Source organism: Leuciscus leuciscus, assembly GCF_965113295.1.
Source record: "Leuciscus leuciscus genome assembly, chromosome: 23".
Classification (NCBI taxonomy): domain Eukaryota; kingdom Metazoa; phylum Chordata; class Actinopteri; order Cypriniformes; family Leuciscidae; genus Leuciscus; species Leuciscus leuciscus.
The window spans coordinates 13,079,804-13,102,033 of NC_138747.1; the positions used below are offsets into that span (position 1 = coordinate 13,079,804).

The 22,230-nt window shown below is 37.7% G+C and overlaps 1 protein-coding gene across 1 annotated transcript in view; it reads left to right on the forward strand.

Annotated features, from left to right (window-relative positions):
- pik3c2b (phosphatidylinositol-4-phosphate 3-kinase, catalytic subunit type 2 beta) overlaps positions 1-21,710 on the forward strand; it is a 42,469-nt gene extending 20,759 nt beyond the window's left edge. The window contains exons 14-33 of the mRNA XM_082156070.1: positions 335-446; positions 6,020-6,162; positions 10,094-10,282; positions 10,803-10,896; positions 11,077-11,171; positions 12,896-13,076; positions 13,344-13,451; positions 13,553-13,645; positions 13,750-13,879; positions 14,128-14,264; positions 14,492-14,661; positions 15,049-15,205; positions 15,393-15,502; positions 15,587-15,788; positions 15,885-16,012; positions 16,415-16,532; positions 17,453-17,549; positions 18,592-18,698; positions 18,791-18,919; positions 19,415-21,710. Of these exons, the coding sequence (XP_082012196.1) occupies positions 335-446; positions 6,020-6,162; positions 10,094-10,282; positions 10,803-10,896; positions 11,077-11,171; positions 12,896-13,076; positions 13,344-13,451; positions 13,553-13,645; positions 13,750-13,879; positions 14,128-14,264; positions 14,492-14,661; positions 15,049-15,205; positions 15,393-15,502; positions 15,587-15,788; positions 15,885-16,012; positions 16,415-16,532; positions 17,453-17,549; positions 18,592-18,698; positions 18,791-18,919; positions 19,415-19,606 (2,692 nt within the window). The 3' untranslated portion in view covers positions 19,607-21,710. The remainder of the gene's footprint in view (positions 1-334; positions 447-6,019; positions 6,163-10,093; positions 10,283-10,802; positions 10,897-11,076; positions 11,172-12,895; positions 13,077-13,343; positions 13,452-13,552; positions 13,646-13,749; positions 13,880-14,127; positions 14,265-14,491; positions 14,662-15,048; positions 15,206-15,392; positions 15,503-15,586; positions 15,789-15,884; positions 16,013-16,414; positions 16,533-17,452; positions 17,550-18,591; positions 18,699-18,790; positions 18,920-19,414) is intronic.
- Positions 21,711-22,230: the final 520 nt, after the last annotated feature.

The following is a 22,230-nucleotide window of genomic DNA, read 5'->3' on the forward strand; positions in this document are numbered from 1 at the left end:
AACATTCTAATGCTTTTGACTTCCATCTTCAGGAACTTTGAACTGTTAAAAAAAAAAAACAGCCGGACTTACATAAGTTATTGACATTGCCTAATTAATTTTTTTAGGAAGGTTCACATGTTTGCTTAGAGATTTGTTTGCAGGATCCATAGAACATAACTAGCAAAAATATTTACCATTGCCTGTAAGATATAAACAAGAATGTACTTTGTAGGTCAAGTATGTATTTATATACTCCATCTTTGTCCATATCCTGTTGTTGCTTGTTTTGTGCATCCATAAGCGGATGTTAGGTGTTTTCTGACCCTGCACCCTATTTTTCCGTCTTCCTCAGTGTTCTGACGTGTGGGAGGAAGCTGCTGGGTCTCTGGCCTTCAACCCCTGCCAGTGGAAATGCTCGTTCCAGTACGCCCAACTTCAGCCAGCCAGACAGCGTCATCCTTCAGGTTTGGCCTTATTCTCAATACAATGTGTAATCACACAGTAAACAGTTTCCTGCTTGTCCTGCTTCATTACAGATAACTCTCTCACCCACGTCCTCTGTAAACTCACAACACTCTCCCTTTCCATACAATAGTTTTTCTCCCCCTATTTTTTTTTAATGATCTGTCCTTTATCCAGGAGGTTGTAGTGTCAAAATAGGCCCTTATCAGACCTTAAGGACAAGGTTTCCTATTTAAAACAAACCCGCCACCTAATACACACTCACAAAAGCAAACTATTGAGGACACATGCATGGACAACTTTAAGGTTTAAGATGTTTATAATTGATGAGCAGTAATTTTTTTGAAGGCATGCTTATGTATGCTTAGATTATATGTAAATGAGTATAATAAAGGTCAATTCTGTGCTTGGCTCATAACTTTGGCAGTAATAGGGTCAGGCCAGTGTGCTAGTGGAAATGTAGAGAGGAACTGTCCCGCTCCTTGCAAAATGTCCAAAAAGTAGGTCAGGTAGCTCTGCAGAGAGAGAGAGAGGGGGGAGAGGGGGGAGATGGATAGATGGATACAGATGTTTTATATGCATCTAAATAGCCACAGGCAAAATGAAATGGTCAGGAAATAGTCTGACAACACAACTAGACATTTTATGATTTTGTTGTTGCAAAATAACATGTATAGATTCAAGATATCACAGTTAATAACCATTTACATGTTACTTATTAGTGCATGTAATATTGGAGGGCATGAAAACAGGCTCTTTAAGCACTAGAGTTCTGTTGATACTCACCTCCTACAGTAAACCATATGTGGTGTTTGGAACAGGCCAGCTTCTGCAAGTCTAACACGGCCTATAAACCCCACACACACTCAAACAAGTTTTTTTTTTTGTTTTTTTTTTTTAAGTGTATTGTGGTTCCTGAGCAGAATTGGTGCATTGGAAAGTAGATTACTGTATCTAAAGCGGAGTAAATAGAGAAGTAGAATGAATCAAGACTCATTGAACACACATTTAATGGTCAAATGCACATGCAAATAACTTAAATGTAGATAATGTCGTACTTGAAAATGTTCAGGAAGTTACATAAGTTAATGACATCCTAAAGCAAACACGTGAACCTTCCCAAGAATTAGACTTTGTTTGCAGGATTCATAACTTTGGCAGTAATAGGGTTGGGCCAGTCTGCTGGTGGAAATGTAGGAATTAAGTACTTTGAACCGTAAAAAAAAATTTTGTTTGTTTTTGAAAGTCTACATTTATTTGATCAAAAATACAGTACAAACATTGTGAAACAATTGAAAGTACAATTTAAATTACAATTTAAAGTAACTGTTTTCTATTTTAATATATTTATTACAATTTATTTTATTTACAATTTATTCCTTTGATGGCAAAGCAGAATTTTTAGCATCATTACTCCAGTCTTCATATTCACAACTCTTTAGAAATCATTATAATATGATGATTTAGTGCTCAAGACACCTTTTTTTTTTTATTAATGTTGAAAACAGGTGGGTTGCTTAATATTGTTTGGATGGAAAGAACCGTGTTTATTTGAAATGGTAAAGACAATTAAATTGTTACAAAAGATTTGTCACTTTTGGTCAATTGAATGCATATTTGCTGAATAAAGATGAATTTCTTTCCAAAAAAAAACATCACAGACTTTTGAACGATGAGTAGATCATACAACATGGCAATGTATCTTAAGCAGCAGTACAGGAAACAATTAAAGCACACACATACAGACAATCATTACAAACACCTGAGACGTGTCAATCCCAGATAACCCTCGGCCCTTTGAGTCGCCACTTCCTCCACATGCATGAATATCCTCGAACACATTCAGACGTGACATTTCACCGCCGTTCTCTGTAAACAGCACTCCCCGCTGGTATTGTTCTGAATCTGTGTGGTAAATAATGTGCGCATAGTTTTCTCTTCACTCTGTCCGGGCCTCTGTGAAATTCCCACCCTCCGCACAGGCCTCCAACTATACAATCCCTGTTCTTCTTTCTGCAATCTCAGGGTGCCAAGCCAGCCCATAGCAGTGCCAATAGGGCTCTTTTGTGCCCGAATGGCATGGCTTTGTCTAAGGGCAGTGGGCTGTGCAGTTTAAACTGGGAGCGAAGCCTGGTCCTGGGCCTATTCAGTAGGTTCTGCCCCTCATTAAGGTGCCGGGGTTATTCAGTGCATTTGAGGTGGCAGATTTCCCTCAGTAAGTCCTCGCAATCTGCCCCGTCAAACCGCCCCACAGCCAAGATGCATCTGGGGCTGATGACACATCTGGGGCTCGTTAAAACTGCCTAACGTATGCTCGCTCCCCTTAGCTTCTCTCCTTGTCCTATCCGCTGATGCTTTTCTCTCGCTCTCTTCTCTGACCCCATTTTTCACATTCTTTCTATTCAATTCACACTGTTCTTTGAAATTCTTAATATATTTATCTCAATATATTAATGCTGAACCACTTCCTAATTTATTAATTGACAATACTTTTACAAGTAATTGCTTATTGCAAGCTACTAACAGTTTATAAATGGGCATAAACTGCAAAGCATATATTACACAGTATAAGGGGGAAGAGACAGACCACTTGTGGTAATATTAACGGGGGAAATTGCTGATATTATCTGTCAATATTATCGTTTGTTTATATAATAATTGGCAGATTTTGTGTTTTGCTTTTTTAAAAAACATTTTTTTTATAGACTATTGGTTTTTGACTTCAAGTCAAGATCCCTTTTGTCCAGGACAATAATCGAAGGCCTGATATTTTGAAGCTGATATGTACTTCTATTGTAATTAACTACTTTTTTTTTTTTTTCATGATTATTTAAATTGTTATATTAATTTAGCTAACTTAATACAACATCCTAAAAAAAAGACTTTGTTGAAGTTTGCCAAGGCTGCCTTAAGAGTATATCATTTTCATAACGCCTTAACATTTTCGACTTAAGTGTTTGCCAGAATAAGTCAAATTGATGCACCCCTACATTCTTTTTTTGTTTGTTTGGTTATCTGATTCATGGTAAATGCATAACATTTTGGATTTTATTGCTGATTTGAAGTGTATTATTGAATCTCAATCTTGACGAACTGTTAAATGCGTTGTCTGCCCTAAAGAAGTTTATTTGCCTGATTCGAAAATAGCTGCCCAGGGGTGCTACCAAGAAGACTGCCGAGTGAACAGACTTGCCTTAAGCGGGGAACATTTGGTGCGAAGGTCATGAAATGGGTGAAGGGCTTCGGTATTCATTATTGCAGGGGTTTTCAAACTGGGGGCCGCCAGGGGGCGCCAGGGGGGCCGCAGCAAGTTGGGGAAAAAAATGGTTAAATATGAGTATTGTTATAAATTAACATTTTAATAATTTGTTGCATAGCCTATCTGAACATTATACTTTTAATGCTAATCTTTTAGAGATTAACTGATTGATCGGCTGGTGACCAGAATTGGCCGATTTTCACGTGATTTTCAGTCTGACATAATGGCGATTCAAATGCACTCGGGCGCCGCATGATTAACATCGCGCAGCATCACACGTGCACACAGAACGCACATGTAGGAAACCTTGTGAATTATGGCCGTTTCAGACCGCGAGCGGCGCGTGAGTAGCGCGAATTTTTTTCGCCGTGCATGTTCAGTGAGTGCATTCACACCGCGAGCAGGAGCAGCGCGTGAGCGTCAAGCAGGAGCGTCGCGTGCCGTGAGCAGTAAGAAGCGGAGGGTTTCGGCGCAGAGTCTATTTTTGCTGCGCTGCTCAGCTCACGCTCAGTTAAAGTGAAAGCACACTTTTGATGGACAAAATAAATATGATTTCACACAAAAAGTACCAAAAATGCACATAATTTGCATGTATAGTGTGTTTTAACAAGAACTTCAGTAGGCTTCAAGAAAATGAAGACTCAAAAATATTTATAGAAAATGTACCCATTTAAACTTGTTTTTATTAATCAGTTTGGTTTAAAGTGGTGTTTTATAAAAAATATATATATAGAAAATAAATATTTGTGTGTGCTGTTAAGTGGTTAGAAAAAATTAAATCAGAATCGGCTAAAATCTGTATCGGCATGTCAAACTCAATGACAAATCGGAATTGGCCTTGAAAATTGTAATAGGTTCATCTCTATAATCTTTCTGATTGGCTGGTATCAAACACCATCACATAATCTGATGTTCACCTAGATGTTTTATTTATTTATTTATTTATACATTTGCCGTAGTATTGTCGATGGGTTCAATAACACATCCTGCAAAAGGGGGGCCTTGGCCAGAACCTAGTGGTATTTGGGGGGCCTTGTCATGGAAAAGTTTGGGAACCCCTGCATTATTGTACTGTGTTCTGTTCTGCTAATGGATGAAGTGTGATGCTGAGAAGCATATGGCAATAATAATTGGACTGATTTCAACCCGGACTGACAGAAGTGTGAAAACATACCCACAGTCTTCCCACAGTCCCTATCATTTAAAGCTTTTTTCATTGTTATGGTTTTCTTAAGCTCAGTGACAAACGGATTTGAAATCAAGACATAATGAAACCACAACCCACATGTACCCAGTGTATGTTGAATCTATTCGGTTAACATTTAGTGTTAGTGGTAATGAACTTGGCATGTTGAAGGTGTGCGAAGGCCTCAGCTGTTCATGGTGCGGTTGTCATTGCTTTCAGCACTCCTGTTAACTGATGCCAGCCGTGACTGAACTCTAGGATTTCCTTAGGATCATAAACCTTTCACTCTTGTCCCATCTTTATAACCATGAGCTGGAGAAAATTTTACCTGTGATTTGCAGTTTTTCTTTATCCCTAACCCTTCCATGAACAATATAATGGGTTGTATATTAGGGCTGTTATATATCAAATATTCATGAAATACTTGCATTAATTTTCTGATGACTATGCAACATTTGTGACTATCGTGATAATCTCAATGGACTATTAGTCATTAGAATAGACCATTTAGACCTTTTGTCTTGCAAGTTTGAAGTTGTTTATTGATCCAAAAGCAAAAATTTGTTAGTCCAACACATTTCTGTGAATCCCTTCATACTGACTGTTTCCATGATTCATGTCAATAATACATTTGTGGCACCGTTCAAAAATGTTCACGGTCCCTGCATGATATTTTTCATAAAACGGCATACGCTAATAATGTTTTCTAAAAATAAGTAATTATATTAGTGCATTTAAAGTTGTTAGTAACTTTAACAGTGTTTTAACTTTATTTTTACTGTTACTTTTAATTTGATTATTTTATTTCATGCATTCAAACATGGCAAATAAGATAAATGTTTAATGGTTCCTCTTAAATATGAAGATATTCCGAATATTGCCATGTTGACACTTTTTTTTTTTTTTTTTAACCAAAGGGCTGAAAAATATTATGTTTTAGCTTTTTTTTGCCCAGTCCTAATATCTATGTGTTTTGTCTGAGGAATACTGTTTAAAAAGTCAAATAAAGAGGTAGTTTTGCCATTTAGTTTTCATTTCAGGCTAATAACTGACCGTTCTCCTGGGTGCTTTTACACCCTCCATTGTTAAACATTGGCTCATTTTCAACAAAACTCTCCTTGTCTGTTCAGGTGGACTTCCCCACTTCTTCTTTCGAAGTACGCTTCAGCACCCCCGCTCCTGCAGAGTTCAGCCCCCAGTACGAGTTCTCGCGCCTGGACCAGGTCAGCCAGAGGCAGCTACAGGATGTCTTGCACAAGAAGTCCCTTTTCTGGTGAGTTGGCTCTCTGATTATCCTAAAGCAAATGCTGCATTCTAATCTAATTATTATTTACTGCATTGTTCCAGATTTTTCCTTGAATGGGGAAAAAAAAAAAATATACCTTGTAATACTTACCCTAACTAACACTGTGTATGTCTTATTGGATTATGACAATATTGCCCCTTTTCTACCAACACGGTGCAGGTGTCAGAGCCAATCTGTAACCGTTCCATGAATTGCCACCAAATTCTGGGCTGGAAATGTAAACTCTGCGCCAGCGTAAACCACTCTCGCAAACCTAAAGGAAACCGCTAATGTCCTCATATCAGTACACACATTTGACGGACACCACATTATTTACTCCAGCTACTTAATATTTATTCAATTAAAGGGTTAGTTCACCCAAAAATGTTATTTACTCACCCTGATGTCGTTCCAAACCCGTAAGACTTTCGTTCTTCTTCGGAACACGAATGGAGATATTTGTAATGAAATCTGAGAGATTTCTGTCCTTCCAATTGACCGTCTATGTAGCTACCACTTTAAAGCTTCAAAAAGTTCATAAAAAGATTGTAAAACTAATCCATATTAAGCAGTTTAGTCCATATTTTCTGCTTTATATGATGAACAGATTGAATTGAGGCTTCTATTTGCATTGGGCTGATTCTGATTTAGCATTCCCTGAAAACCTTTGGTGAAAGAGGACGTAAGAAAGCTTTATGGTTCTTAGGTTTTTGCTAAGAGAATGCAGTGGATTGCTGTACATCTATAAAGGTAGAGGACAAGGATGGTTTAAGTGTAGCTGCAACCACAAATAACCAACTCATTCAAATTCAGATTCAGCTGTCGTTACTCATCATTCATATTTTAGAGACACGCTCATTTGAGAGCGGAAAAGGGATTTCATGCGGCATGTCTGCATTGGAACCGAGGTTACACAAGCTCAGAGGGATGTTGAGGAGCTGATCAGACACATAAGAGAGAATGAAAAATACTGCTGTAGCAGTCGGTGTCCGATCATTCCTGGTTTCCTGGAGGGATTAAACACAACATTGCCTAGTTCCTTTTGTCCTCTGACCCTGTCTGCTTCCCCCATCTCATCCCTTCGTTCAAATGACCGTGGGAGGAATGGCGGCGTTCATGTGGAGTTGGAAAGGTCTGGATGTGAGCGCAGTTGCCTGGTGGCGGGGAGGGTGGGGAGAACAGGAAATGGAACAATCACACATTGTTAAGACTGGAGACTTAAATGCATGTTAAATATAATAAGATTATGCAAATGTTTAAAATATAGTATAATTTCTGCTTTATGAGTTTATAATATAATATACAGTTTAAATGTTTGGGGCAAATGCATTTAAGTAATTTTATACTTTTTTGTTCATAGTTTTATGCATTAAATTGATCAAGTGACCATAAATACATTTTTATAATGTGACAAAAAAAACTGTTTGCAAGAAATTTTACTAAATCAACCAAATCAGCATATTAGAGCTATGCCATCATATGAATAAATGACATTTTTAATTATTAAGAGGGGGGGGGGACTGTTATTTTCAATTGAATTTATTTCACAATATTAGTTTTACTATATTGTTTACTATACTATATAGTTTTACTGCTCCAAACCTTTTAGTGGTAGTGTATTTAAATCATGTTATATAGTTGATAATAATAATAATAATAATAATAATAATAAATATTATAATAATAAATGTATTATTATTATGATAATATTATACTTCTATTATATAGATTAATATATAATTAATTGTCTTTATAATATGCATGTAAAAATTGTGTTTTAATGGATCAGGCATTGTTTTGTTTTTTTCTGTTGTCTATGATTGAATATGAGGACATATCTGGTGCTCAGCAGGGCTTGGTGCTCTAATAGTGTTCACTTTGTTACTGTCAGCTTTAGACAGCTGATGTGGATCTCCTCCCCAGCTGGCCCTGTTTCTCCTCTCCTTCTCTCTCAGCTGTTTTTCCTCTGTGGAGCTCTGAAACATTTGCTGCAGAGACCGACTCTTAGCAACAGTTTAAAACGTGGAGCCACACCAGCATGGAAATATTCAGTCATAAATTGTATCCAGCTCTCGGTTCAAAGGTTGAGAGTTTGAACCAGGTGTAAACTCTGATCTGACTTGTGTTAGCAGAGAGTTAATGTTTCAACTTTTCTCTTTTCGGTTTCATGCAGTTTATCGATTCTAGAAGTGTTTGCTCCAATTACTAATGCTCATTTTTGGGTTAGGGATTTTCAAAATACCCTTTATGGTACAGATATGAATTATACCTCATTGTTCGTCTTTTTAGTGGCCTTTTGTAAGTGTTTGGACTTTTGATTTTATATCTCATGAATGATGAAAGGGGCAAAAAGAAAAAAGAAATATATTCTATATATTATACATTCTAATATACTGATTTGCTGCTCAAGAAACGTTTTGTATTATTAGTGTCAATGTTGGAAACAGTTGTGCTGCTTAACATTTTTGTGGAAACTGATTTTTCAGGATTCTTTGGATAGAAATAAAAAAGCAGCATTTATTTGAAATTGTAGACTTAAATTAAATTGTTACAAAATACAACCACCCAGAACACCTTAGCAACTGCATAGTAACGTGCTAGAACATTCAGAACACCCAGACAACCACTCCCAACAAAACAACCTCATAGTGGAATGTCTGAAATAGGCAAGCACAACCCACAGCTTCTTCAGAAACTGTGCAAATCTAGATGTATGACTTGTTGCACAATGTTTTTTTTGTCCCAGGAGGAACACTGTTTATTAAATTTAGCATTAGTTCATGGACATTTGGTTGTCCTTTTCTTTACCGATTGATTTGCAGAAGTGCCTCGGGGTTGCTTTGGGCAGCTGCAGCCAGAAATCAATACTCAAGCCTCTTGTGAATTGTGGGATATGTAGTCTTCTAATGACAGTCATGCTTGCATGTTGAAGAGTGTGAGTGTGACTGTATGAAGCATTCACAACCCTTCCCCCAGTATATTGAGCTGTCTGATGACTGGCCCAGCCGGCGCAGAGGTAATTTGATCCGGGGTTCCTGCCCTACGGCTGTCATCCCTAGAGGGAGAAGCCACTCCCCAACATGAATTCATAAGCAGAAAAACATGGTAGCTAAACATTGCCGAATAAGTGGGTATGTTTAACAAATGACATCCAACAAGAGATGAGATAAGCATCATGAAGGACCTAGACAGATCATTATATAGGTGTTTAAGCATGGATTGTTTGCTGGTGATTATTTGTACAGGCTATAGCTAGTTGTTTTCAGTCCCCTCTATGCATTTAAATATTATTCATGAAAATAGATCTGTTTACTTTTAACTAGAGCCTTTTGGAGTGTTTACTTCCAGACTTGGACCTCAGGGTTTGGTACATCAGTGTAGAAGTAGGCATGCATCATAAATTACCAAGAGATTCAGTGTGGTTATTTTCTATCCTTTACTGCAGTGAGAGCCCACGCAGAGATCCCTTCATGGAGATGCTTTACTGTCTTAATTGCTGTATTTGCAGCATCTTTGTCTAGATGGGAAGTTTGCACATATTTGAACTTAATCAGATTGGCGAATCATGTTTTTTGACTGATAGCATGTAGATGGCGGGTTGCAAACCGTTTTGAGGTGCTTTTGATTTTTATGAAAGGGGCAAAAAGAAAAAACAAATCCCTCATAATTAAAACTATCGTTCAAACGCATGTCTGTAATTTTCAAAAGTGAGGTGTAAACTATGGCTGCTTGAAACATTAAATTCTTCCAGCATAGCACTGTCATTTTTGCAGTATACTTAAGCTCTTATGTGTGTCTATAACTGCTGTGCAAGTATGCCTACTGTTTGTGCTAACATGGAATAAACCGACAAATAAATTAATGATGTTTTCATAAAAATAAAGTCATGCTTAATATCTTGTTTGGTTCTTTTATCTAGGTTGACTCCGGAGGACCGGCGCCTGTTGTGGGAGAAGCGTTATTTCTGCCATGCGGAAGCCAGTCGTCTGCCTCTGGTCCTGGCCAGCGCACCCAGCTGGGAGTGGGCATGCCTGCCTGACATCTATGCCCTGCTCCGCCAGTGGGAATGCATGAACCACCTGGACGCCCTAGGCCTGCTGAATGCCACGTGAGTGTTATGGTAACCATGGCAACTGCTTGCTCCGTTGTTTAGCTGGAGGCTAAGCAGAGCTTGACTGTCCTTCAACGGCTGGCAGTCGGGCTGATTTGAGTAGACCATGAAGAATTGACCTTTGAGATTTGTCCAGCAGAGCACATGTGGAGCGCAGATATCTTTCGACATTTACTGACATGAATTAAAAGCTGTATTAGTGTTAAATCAAATCGGCTCAACCGAGAGCCACCAGGTTTGATCTACCAGCTCCAACTAGGTTGACCAAGATGGTTCACCAGGTTAACTTTAACCTAATCGGCTGGTAGCCCAACTGATCAACCACCTAAACCAGCTTGGACTGGATAATGACTGCACCTGTATATGTTTTATCCAATATATATCAGTCATATTATAGTTATTATCCAGTTTTTTTATTCATGTTAATACATAGTTTGTACTTTTGTACTGCTTTTATAGTGCAGTTTATTGCACCACCTTTTAATTTTTTTTTGGTTTAACATCCCCTTTAAACCAGGTTTCCAGATCAGGAGTGCAGGCGGACGGCTGTACAGTGGATGGACTCAATCTCTGATCCTGAGCTTTTGGACTTCCTTCCTCAGTTAGTGCAGGTAACAAAGGCCTTGTATCCAACTTCCTCCTTTTATGCTCTATTCCCTCCTTTCCCATTGACCTTGATCTGTTTATATCCTACCTGTCTTTCTTTTTACCTTCCGTCCTTTTTGTTCTCTCAACCTCTGATTTCTCCCTCCCCATCTAACAAATTGCTCTAACTATTTCTCTTTGTGCAGGCGCTGAAGTACGAGTGTTATCTGGACAGTCACCTTGTGCGTTTTCTGCTGAGGAGGGCCATCGGGGATGTACGCATAGCTCACTACCTTTTCTGGTGTGTCCTCTACTCTCAGATTATACTTAGAAACTCGGTGCGCATGTATTATAGAGCACTTATACTGAGAAATCGGGTCATGCTGCCTCATACTGTCACATTCAGGTTTGTCAGTGTTTAAAGGTTAGTTCAACCAAAAATTTAATTTCTGTCATTAATTACTCACTCATGTCGTTCCAAACGCACAAGACTTTCGTTCATCTTTGGAACCGAAATGAAGATATTTTTGATGAATTCCGAGAGCTTTTTGACCCCCCCCCACAGACTGCAATGTTATCACTTTCAAGACCCAGAATTGTAGTAAAGACATTGTTGAAATAGTCTGTGACTACAGTGATTCGACCTTAAAAAAAAAGAAAAAGAAAAAAAAAAGTATTCTTGTCGTTTCATAACATTGTGTAAATTGAAAATGTCACATTGCAAAAAAACTAAAATGGCGACTTTATTCAACAGTTTTAACATTCTTCCATTTCAGTCTCTGAGGCTGTTCACGTGAGCACCACTACGTATGCGTGATCGCAAGTTGTTTTTTTCATAATTTTTTTTGCACACAGAGTATTCTCGTCACTTCATAACATTAAGGTTGAATCACTGTATTCATATGGACTATTTCAACAATGTCTTTACTACCTTTCTGGGCCTTGAAAGTGGTAATAACGTTGCAGTCTATGTGGGGTCAGAAAGACCTTGGATTTCATCAAAAAAACGTAATTTGTGTTCCGAAGATGAACAAAGGTCTTACGGGTTTGGAACGACATGAGGGTGAGTAAATGAAAGAAATTTCATTGTTGGGTGAACTAACCTTTTAAACTGATGCACTTGTGTGTTGAGATTTGAATCTTTGACCCGTTAGCACCTTGAATGCTTGATACTTTGAATACACTAAAGTCATGCACATGTAGATTATCACTGTATCACACTGATTGCATGAGTGTGTGTATAATATTAGCTAACAGCTCCACCTGCTGTACAAATGCTGTAATTTTCTGTCTTGGAGCAGTCAAAGGCTTTCTGAATGTGGTTACATTTTACTCCTAAAATTAAAAGGAAAAAATGACAAAAAACAAAAAAAACATTCATGGAGAAAATAAAGACTTTTGCAATGTGACATTCTTTTCAGAACAATTAAACTAAGAATGTGTATTTTGCTTTATTACAGAATAAGCTTACCTTGCATCTAAAAATGTATATATTTTAGAATTTGTTGCACTGCCTTTTTATTACATACATATTTTACTAATAAGGGGAAACATTACTTATCTTTAAGTTACACTTATTTAAAATAAATAATTTAAATATCATTGTAGCATATGTTTCTGCTGCCTTTTTAATTCAGTTATTATAATATTTTTAGTAAAATAATTTTTTTTAAACTACAAGTTTTACTAATACAAAATACTGTATCAAAGTAATAAAGAATCATAATTTACAGAAATGCATTTGGTATTGTCCTAATTTTTTTAAAGAAAATTGTGTGCTTAAGTGCTCTAAAAAAAAAAAATAGTCACAATGTAAAACTTTCTAAAGCTTCCTAAGTCAATTTAAATTTCTTTATGCTAAAGAAAATCACATTTTGTGCTCAAATCTAAACATTTCATTAGACAGAAATTGCTCTTTGTTAGTGCAATCTATATAAAATGCCTTCAAAAGGAAATGAATTGCTCTAAGGATGTTTGGACCAGCAGTTAAAATACACTACTCTTCTTTTGTCTCTCTCTTTGTAGGTTGCTGAAAGATACTCTTCAGGACTCTCAGTTTAGCGTGAGGTATCAGTATCTGCTGGCGGCCCTTCTCTGCTGCTCCGGTCGAGGTTTAAGGGAAGAGTTTGATCGGCAAGGCTGGCTGGTTAACATTCTGGCTAAGCTAGCCCAACGGGTCAGAGACGCCTCCCCTTCATCCAGACAGGTCAGCTTCACTGTTCCTCATTTACTCCTGGTATTTACATCTATTTCACAAGGTCCAATCAGTGCCTTTTTTCTGATGAGAACAATTATGACCTACAGAAATTTGCTAAAAAGAGCCGGCTTCTAAATTTCTCATTTAGTTTTATCACTATTTTTAGCTTTATAGAACAAGTCTGTGCCAAAGACTGATTGTTGATCCCTAAGGGGCATTTTAACATTCTCCAGACCGTCTGGTCAGCACACTAATCGTGGTGTGTCTGGTTTTCAGGCTATTCTTCGTGATGGGCTAGAAGAGGTCAAACAGTTCTTCTGTTTGAACAACAGTTGTCGACTTCCTCTGAACCCAGGCCTGCTCGTCAAGGGCATCAACATACAGGTAATTACAGAATGTGTCTTTATATCAAGCATTTTTAAGTCATTGTATTGTTCTTGTCAAGATGTAAGAAACAAAACATGTCTTTCATTCTCTTCATGTAGTCTTGCTCCTACTTCAACTCTAATGCAGTGCCGCTCAAGCTCTCGTTCCAGAACCAGGATCCTTTGGGAGATCACATCAACGTCATCTTTAAGGTACCACCTCCACGTGTCTGTGTGCATTATGGATCAGCGGTTCTGCATTGCAACACGTTTTCAAGCGCTGTCTTGGTCGCTTATGGTTGTGTGTTCTCACTCAGGCTGGAGATGACCTGCGGCAAGACATGCTGACGCTGCAGATCATTCGGATCATGAATAAGATCTGGATCCAGGAGGGACTTGATATGAGGATGGTCATCTTCCGCTGCTTCTCTACGGGACGGGGCAGAGGTACATCCATCCTTCAATGTTGAGACTTCAGTTTATGAACTCATCAGTGTCTGAAATTCACTACAGTATTTTCCCATATATGTATACATGTATGTGTGTATGAGTGTTTACTTTGACACTTTATTTTTATTTTTCTACACCCTCGATTCCACTCTATAGACTTGATCCAAACGGTGTTATGATTGTAAAAAAAATTGAATTTCTGAGGAATGGAAGTAATTTCATAACTCCTATTTTCCCTTGTGTAGGCATGGTAGAGATGATTCCAAGTGCAGAAACCCTGAGGAAGATCCAGGTTGAGCATGGAGTAACTGGTTCCTTTAAGGACCGGACTTTAGCGGACTGGCTGCAGAAACACAACCCGACTGAAGAGGAGTATGAAAAGGTACTGTAATATATCCTTATACTACATTTAAGACTATTTGCTCAGCCAGATGGTATGTGTGAAATGTCAATCCATTGCTGCTTTAGTTGCATTGGGTTGCATCATGTTTCTTATTTTGCCTTTCCTAAAAATATGAAAATGTATTGAGAGATTTGGAAATTCAATCCCTTGGTGTCTCAAAGTGGTTGGTTAAAAACTAATTCTGTTGGTTTGTTGCTTTCTAACAGGCGGTGGAAAACTTCATTTATTCGTGTGCTGGTTGTTGTGTGGCCACATACATTCTAGGCATATGCGACCGCCACAACGACAACATCATGCTGAAGACCAGTGGACACATGTTCCATATTGACTTCGGCAAGTTCCTGGGGCATGCACAGATGTTTGGCAACATCAAACGGTAGGAACACAAAATGAAAAAAAAAAAAAAAGAGTTCCTCTGCCCCACATTTTGATCACTGCAACTGTTGTCTTTCAGAACAGTTAAGAACTATTGAGTTACAACCTCTTTCACATTTCTTCTTCCCAAAGGAACCGAATAAAGTAATAAGCCCCAAGAAGCTGTGGTTTACAATAATTTAGAACAGCTAAGCAGCGTTGTTAGGCAAGCCACGAAGCGAAGGTCACAGATGTATGTTTGTAGAGTAATTTACAACAGCTCAACCAATCAGAGTCAAGGACCGGAACTATAAATTTTATAAGAATGTTTTTGAGCTAAAGCAAATCTGGGCTGTTGATGGTAAGTGTTATCACAGATTGTAATTGTCCTGTTTTGGGTTTTTTTCAGCGACCGGGCTCCTTTCGTGTTTACGTCTGACATGGCATACGTCATCAATGGAGGTGACAAGCCATCAAGCCGCTTCCATGATTTTGTGGACTTGTGCTGTGAGGCCTACAATCTCATTAGGAAACACGCACATCTATTTCTTAACCTGCTTGGCCTGGTGAGTTCCCAGATAACTCCACATATTATGTGTTTCCCACATTTTGTTTTAGTTGAATGCATTCACAGAGTTCAGGTAAAGTAACGTTCTCTGGCTTGCTTTATCGTTTGCCTGTTATTTGAATGCATTGTATTCTTCTGGTCTAACAATGAAATACTCTCAGTAACCCCTGTGTGTTTGTATGCAGATGCTGTCCAGTGGGATACCAGAGCTGTCTGATGTGGATGATCTGAAATACGTCTATGATGCTCTGAGACCACATGAATCAGAAGCAGATGCCACCATGCACTTCACCAGGTGAGAGCTTACAAGTTATTGCCATTGTCCTTTGAATCCATTTGTCTTGTATAGCCTTCATCTTAACCTTGTCCCCTCTTCTAGACTGATCGAGTCAAGTCTTGGCAGTGTGGCAACCAAACTCAACTTCTTCATCCATAACCTGGCCCAAATGAAGTTTGCATCCTCCGAGGAGCGTCCCGTTCTATCATTTGCTCCACGCGTCTACACTCTTAAGACTGACGGTGTCATTCGGAGCCTGTTTGTTTGCAAACACATCAAAACCTTTACTCCAAGCAAAGGCTACGTAAGTCTACTGCATTTAAATTTAGCCAGAATGCATTAAGTACATTATAATCATTTATACAGATCTTCATGTTCACTTATTTACGCCTTTATGCAGTCTTATGTTGTAAAAGTGGAGCGGGAAGGTCAACCGGGGACAACAACTTTAGTCCAGAGGACCTTCGAGGAGTTCCATGAACTTCACAGTAAACTGCAGCTCATCTTCCCTTCCTCAAAACTACCCAGGTACAATTTTAAAACCTGACAGAAATGTGAATTATATGAAATCAAAAGCTCACTGAATACACATTATACACCTTGACCTTGAGTGATTTGAAAAATGACTGACTGTGGTGGGAACTAATGCAGATTTCTGTTATCAGTGGATATATTTAGTTTGAAATCTGCGATAAGTTATGAAACCAAATGAAAGCTGGTCGTAGTATATTTCTTCTCTGTACTGCTAGTATCAATGTTTTAAGCGACATTTTGATCAGCCATCAATTTCTATCACAAAAAATAAAGCTCCTCAGAGTGGTGTACAGGACCCTGATCACCCCTTCAGGATGTATTTTGTGGTAACATATGCCATATGTAGTAGTGCTCTTCATTTAATTTCACACCCCTCACAATGTAATGTTCCCACAGCTTCCCCAGCCGCTTTGTGATTGGTCGGTCTCGAGGAGAGGCCCTGGCAGACAGAAGGAAAGAGGAGCTAAATGGATATGTTTGGCATTTGATCCATGCTGCTCAAGAGGTGACGCAGGTAACCTTTGACCCTCTATTGACTTTATATTTTATAACTTTTCCCCTCACAATCCATGTACACTATGATTCAAAACATTGGGGTGGTGTATGTAGTTATTTTATATCTCAGATTTGTATGTTGTGTTTTTGCACTGCTGTACATTTTATATAAAAAAAATAAAACTGCATTTATTTGATAAGAAATACAGTAAAAACAGTAATTGTGAAATGTATTAAATACGTTTTTTTTAATTGTAATAATACTTTAAAATGTAATTTATTCCTGTGATGGCAAAGCTGAATGTTCAACATCATTACTCCAGTCTTCAGTGTCACATGATCCTTCAGTAATCATTAATATACTGATTTGACGCTTAAGAAACATTTCTTAAGTTTAAAAAAAGTTGCTTAATATTTTGGTGGAAACGGATATATATTATTTTCCAGGATTCTTTGAATAGAATTTGTTTATTTAAAATTATTTAAATCATTTAAAATCTTTTGTAACATTAAAAATGCCTTCATTCACTTTTGATAAATGTAATCTTACGGATATTACAAACTTAGTGCAATTGAAAATAAAAAAAGTTAACTTTTATAATGTTAAATGTATGTTTACATTCACCAGCCGCACCACCATTATTTTATTTCCTGAATAATAATAATAGTAAATAGATATGTGGGCAGCTTACAGTAATTAATGTAAGTGGTTTCAGTTTAACTGGCATGTTTCTTGGAAATCAGCCATGTTCTGTGAAACCGTCCACCCACAGGCCTATTGACGGCCAGACTGTGCACGCTATCACACTTCCTGTGCTGTGCTGTACTGTACTTTAGGGTGCATCTCAAGAATGTAACTAGATCGCATAGCATCCATACTTTAGCTGTGACTGTACACCTGCTTATGAGTTAACTGCAGTTTACCCTCTCTTCTTTCAGTGTGATCTGATCTACACCTTCTTTCACCCTCTACCAAGAGATGAGCGTGCAGGAAGTGTAGGAACTGTTGTTAATGCTCTCCATAATAAACCAGCAGGTATATTTCTTTGCCTTATTTGTCTTCTACACACCCACATACACTTCTTATGAATCCCTCTACTTATTAATGCTTTTGTAAATGATGGATTCAAAGTTCATGCAGTTCATCCTGCCATCACAGCAAATCATCATGAGTTAGTGTAAAGGACATGTCTATTTGGGCCAATCAGCTGCAGTGAATGTGAGTAAGTGACACACCCAGTGCTTATCCAGGGTCTTATCTTTAACTACTAGTGTAATGTGCCTGCAATCACACAACCTTTATGCACTCTGACACAAGGGATTTTAAAACTGAGGTCCAAGAAAGATGGTATTAGTTTCATTGAGATTAATTATTTTATTCAATTGACATTCTTGGTTAATTTGCTCTTAAGCTTTATACAGCTAACAGTACCCTTAACATTTGAAAAAAATAAAAATACATACATGCATACATGCATGCATGCATGCATGCATACAATGGTAAAAAAAGATGTGCTGTCAGCCAAGTAAATATTTTCAAGATATTAATTTAATTAATATTCTTTTGGGTACAATGACAATATTAAAAGGCAATTATTTAATTTTCTGAACAGCATATCGTTTTTATAAAATCTTGCTGTTTGCTCGCACAGTAAAAATGGGAGTTTATACATAAAAATTATACTGCATTTCTGCCTTTATATTTAGGAAAGTAGTCCCTTGCGAGGGAGTCATCTTATTTGCATGTCTATGGAAAATAACAAGGCATAACAAGCCGGTGTTCTGGTGTCAGGCCTGCATCAGACATTTTGTAAACACTTCCATAGATCAAACCCTGAGAGTTTATCACAACTAGTTAAATATTGAAAGTCATCATGAGTAAAAGCTGCACTGTGGCAGCCATAACATCTGGTGAGTTACCTTATCTGATTTGTGATAAAGGTCTTCTCTCAAGGTGAATTAAGTAAATAATCTAATTGGATTTCCAGAGCTGGAACCTGTTAAGTATACCTGGCAAGCCAGATGCACGCGCGCACACACACCTTTCTACACTAAATCCAGTTCCTCCTCCTTCCCAGATGTGTCCTGGGCTCCTGTGCCCGGTACCGTGGCAGGTGAAGTGAAGCTCTCGATTCTGTACAAGAGCGACAAGCTTTTCATTATGGTGATGCACATCAGAGGCTTGGTGAGTGTCTGCCATTAATCATATGCACATAATACACATCCAAATGTTGAGTTGGCACTCACCACTGCCAATGTTTTGAACTTTTTCTTCAGCAACCTTTGCAGGAGGGAACAGATCCTGATCCATACGTCAAATTGTACCTCCTCCCAGACCCTCAGAAAACTAGCAAGAGAAAGACCAAGGCAGCCCGGCGAACATGCAACCCCACTTACAATGAGATGGTGAGAAAACATCACTATTAGATGATACTATAGAGTGTAACAGTTGGGCTCCTGAAGTAAAAATCATTCATTTTCTACATAGGGGAAATGACTTTTAACGCTAACTTACAAACCTTTAAAGATGGACCTACTGTGAGTTTTTAGTTTGTTAATCGATGGTGTATGTTTTTGTTGAAGAATATGTGAAATGTTTTTATTTAATGTTTTTCTTTAAATCAATTTTCTATTTCTCCATTGTTCAGTCTTGTACCTTTTTTGTCTTTTTTGTTTCAAATGAAAGTGCAAATGTAGCTTTGATTTACCTTGTAGCTGGTTGGTTTGGTCCATGCCTTATAACTCTGCAATGAAGACATTTTATTTTATATATATATATATATATATATACATACATACACATACACTTCGGGAACCAAGGCCATGGAAAAAGTGGGTGGGCACTGTTGCACTTTACTTTTCTGAATCTTCCTGAATGACATCCCTTTGTCTCCGTTTCAGCTGGTGTATGATAAGATCCCACGTGGTGATTTGCAGCAGAGAACCATTCACCTGCGGGTACTGAATGAGGGAGCATTCTGGGACAACACCCTGCTGGGTGAAACCATCATCCAATTGAAAGACCTCACCCCAGGCCATCGCATGGTGGACTGGCACCAGCTTGGCACCAGAGGCTCCGACATAAACCGTTAGCGCTTGTATGGATGCCCAGAAGTGAAGGATTTCACTTGTGTATTTCAGTGTGCATGTGTTTGTGTCTGTCTTTGCTTATGGGTCGGGAGTTGGAGATGCCCAGCTGCTCAGAAGGCTGTTTCCCCCAGTGGGGGGTTGTGTTTGTTGGTTCTCCTAACCGGGAGATGTGTAGATTCGGTGATGGAGTGTCATCACTTGATACTGTTCTGGTGGGGTACCGTGCACCATGTGAACCAGAAGCGGTTCTTGGTAACACTATGGGACAAAAACCATTTGGTGACACAAGGATTGGCAAAAAGAATATTTAAAGATGAAATGACTTCCATGCGCCATATTTTTGGGGGATTTCTGGAAAATTGCTGTCCATGAAACTTTAAAGCCCCATTTTGTTTTCTTGAGGATGCTAATGGAAATTTAAGTTATTTTCTTTTTAAGATGTTTCTCTATTGTGGCTCAATTTTGAGCTTTGTTGTGTCTTGTGACATTTAGTTATGCCTCTTTGGATCAGATTTTGCAGATTTACCTAAAAATTAATAGTGAGGGCCGCTTTTGTACTGTTAAGTTGGGTAATTTCACATTGCCTGTGGCATTTACCTGATCATTAAAAAAGGGATGAACACTTGATAGTCTTAGGCTTGAAACCATGGTGGAATTATTTTGCTTCATATAACCACTGCAGTGGAAATGAGACACAGAGAACAGAGTGAATGTAGATTTTTGATCATGTAAAATAGGTGGGTGCATAAAAATGAAAAGATGAATTGCATGTACGTATATTGAACAACAGAGACAAACCCTGAGGAATATGGATTATTTCTTTACATAAACCACTAACATTTGTTTCTTTCTGAAATGATGGCACAACTTTTTATACAGAAAAGGCTTTCAAAGGGACTTTACTTCAGGGTCGATGATTTTACCTTGATATATAAACATAACCTACACAAGGGAAATTCTATTTGAAAATAGTTGATTTGCATGCTGTAAAATTTGCTACTGGATAAATATTGCATTTTTTGCATTTGTTTGTCAAGTACATTGACCTCATATTTTTCCAAGTTTTATTGGTTAATTTATTTTCCCCCCTTTTTTTTCAAAGGGGGAGTGAAATTAAAACTTTAGACTGTAGTTCTGTCAGTATTTCCATTCCTCCTTTTTATGTAAAACTGCATGTAAATTAAATGCTAAATATACCACAGTAGATTTTTTTTCTTTTTTTCTGGGAAACTTATGCTTAAAGATTTTGCATTCCGATATGCTTTACTTTGCACTCAGTTTGATTTGAGAAGAAATGCATTATAGCTCACAGTAAGGTTGGAAGGGAAAATTAAGTCATTGGAAATTTCCTTAAATTTGTTTAATCTGATTCTCATAAAATTGTCCAGTTTAACCAATCGGCATTGTTTAGTGTGTGTAAAATAATAAAATAGGAAAACTATGAAGTTTGAGAAATGCATAATGACAGGAACTGTTTTCAATCTTCATTGAATTCATATCTTTAAATCAATTACATACAAGTTGAAAGTGCAACCCTGTATGTCGAGGTGCTCTAACAATCCAGTAGCCTTAAGCAAACATGGATATGATTATCCAGGTCAATGTAGTCCCTGTTGTTCCATGGCTTTTTCTAACCAGAGAAACCAGCTCAATTTCAGATATGAAGTACTTTTCTTTCTTTTTTTTTCCTTAAGTATTGAACTTTCTTTCATATGAATGATTGTGTTTTTTTTTTTCCAAAGGGCACTACTGTGTGAGGTTTAACCTAATGGGAAATGATTGTACGATTGCATGCCAATTCTATAATGGAAAACTGAGCGTTTTGTTTTGAAAATCTTTTTGTTGTGAATATGCAGAAAAGATTGGGTTTAAAGGTATAGAACTTTTATAACATCCGTGACCCTTATTTTAATAACTAAAGAGAATGTGAGCATAAAATCAATAGGGTTGACATATGTAAATGATGAGAATCTAATTTTGATGTGATTTATGGATTATAAATGGGCTTTATTCCATTTTTTCCATTTCTAGGAAAATTGTTTCTCTTCTAATTTCAAACCATGTTTTTAAAATTTATTTGCACTTAATAAATGCACAAGGAAACCGACTTGAATACTGTGTTTCTTGCCCTGGCTACCAGTTTGCCTTTGTTGGACCACATAAACCTCTACAAAGATGGTGCAATGATCAATGTAAAATGATGAAACTTGTGCAAGTCTTGTTTAGATGCACATTCACATAGATTCCATGTTGAATCTCAATTGGGCACGACTGACCACAACAATCCGCTTTACTGAGACACTTGTGACTTTATCCCATATGCTGTTTTGTCTGTCATCACACCGAAGCAAGGATTACATCAGAATGGGGTTTATCATAAAGGCTTTAATTGCCTGTCTGAACAGTCCATGTTCTTCCACATTACTCATTATTCTGATACTCCAGAGAATTCTGATGACATTACTCATTCATCCATGTTAATGTAACAAATTAAAACATTCCATTGAGACTGGGTTTAATTAGGACAATCTGGGAATAAAATTCAGTTCTTTTTCACATCAAATAGACAGGAAAACCTGAATAAAGTACAGACCTATAAATTAGACCAGAGTTATGTGTTTCTTCTG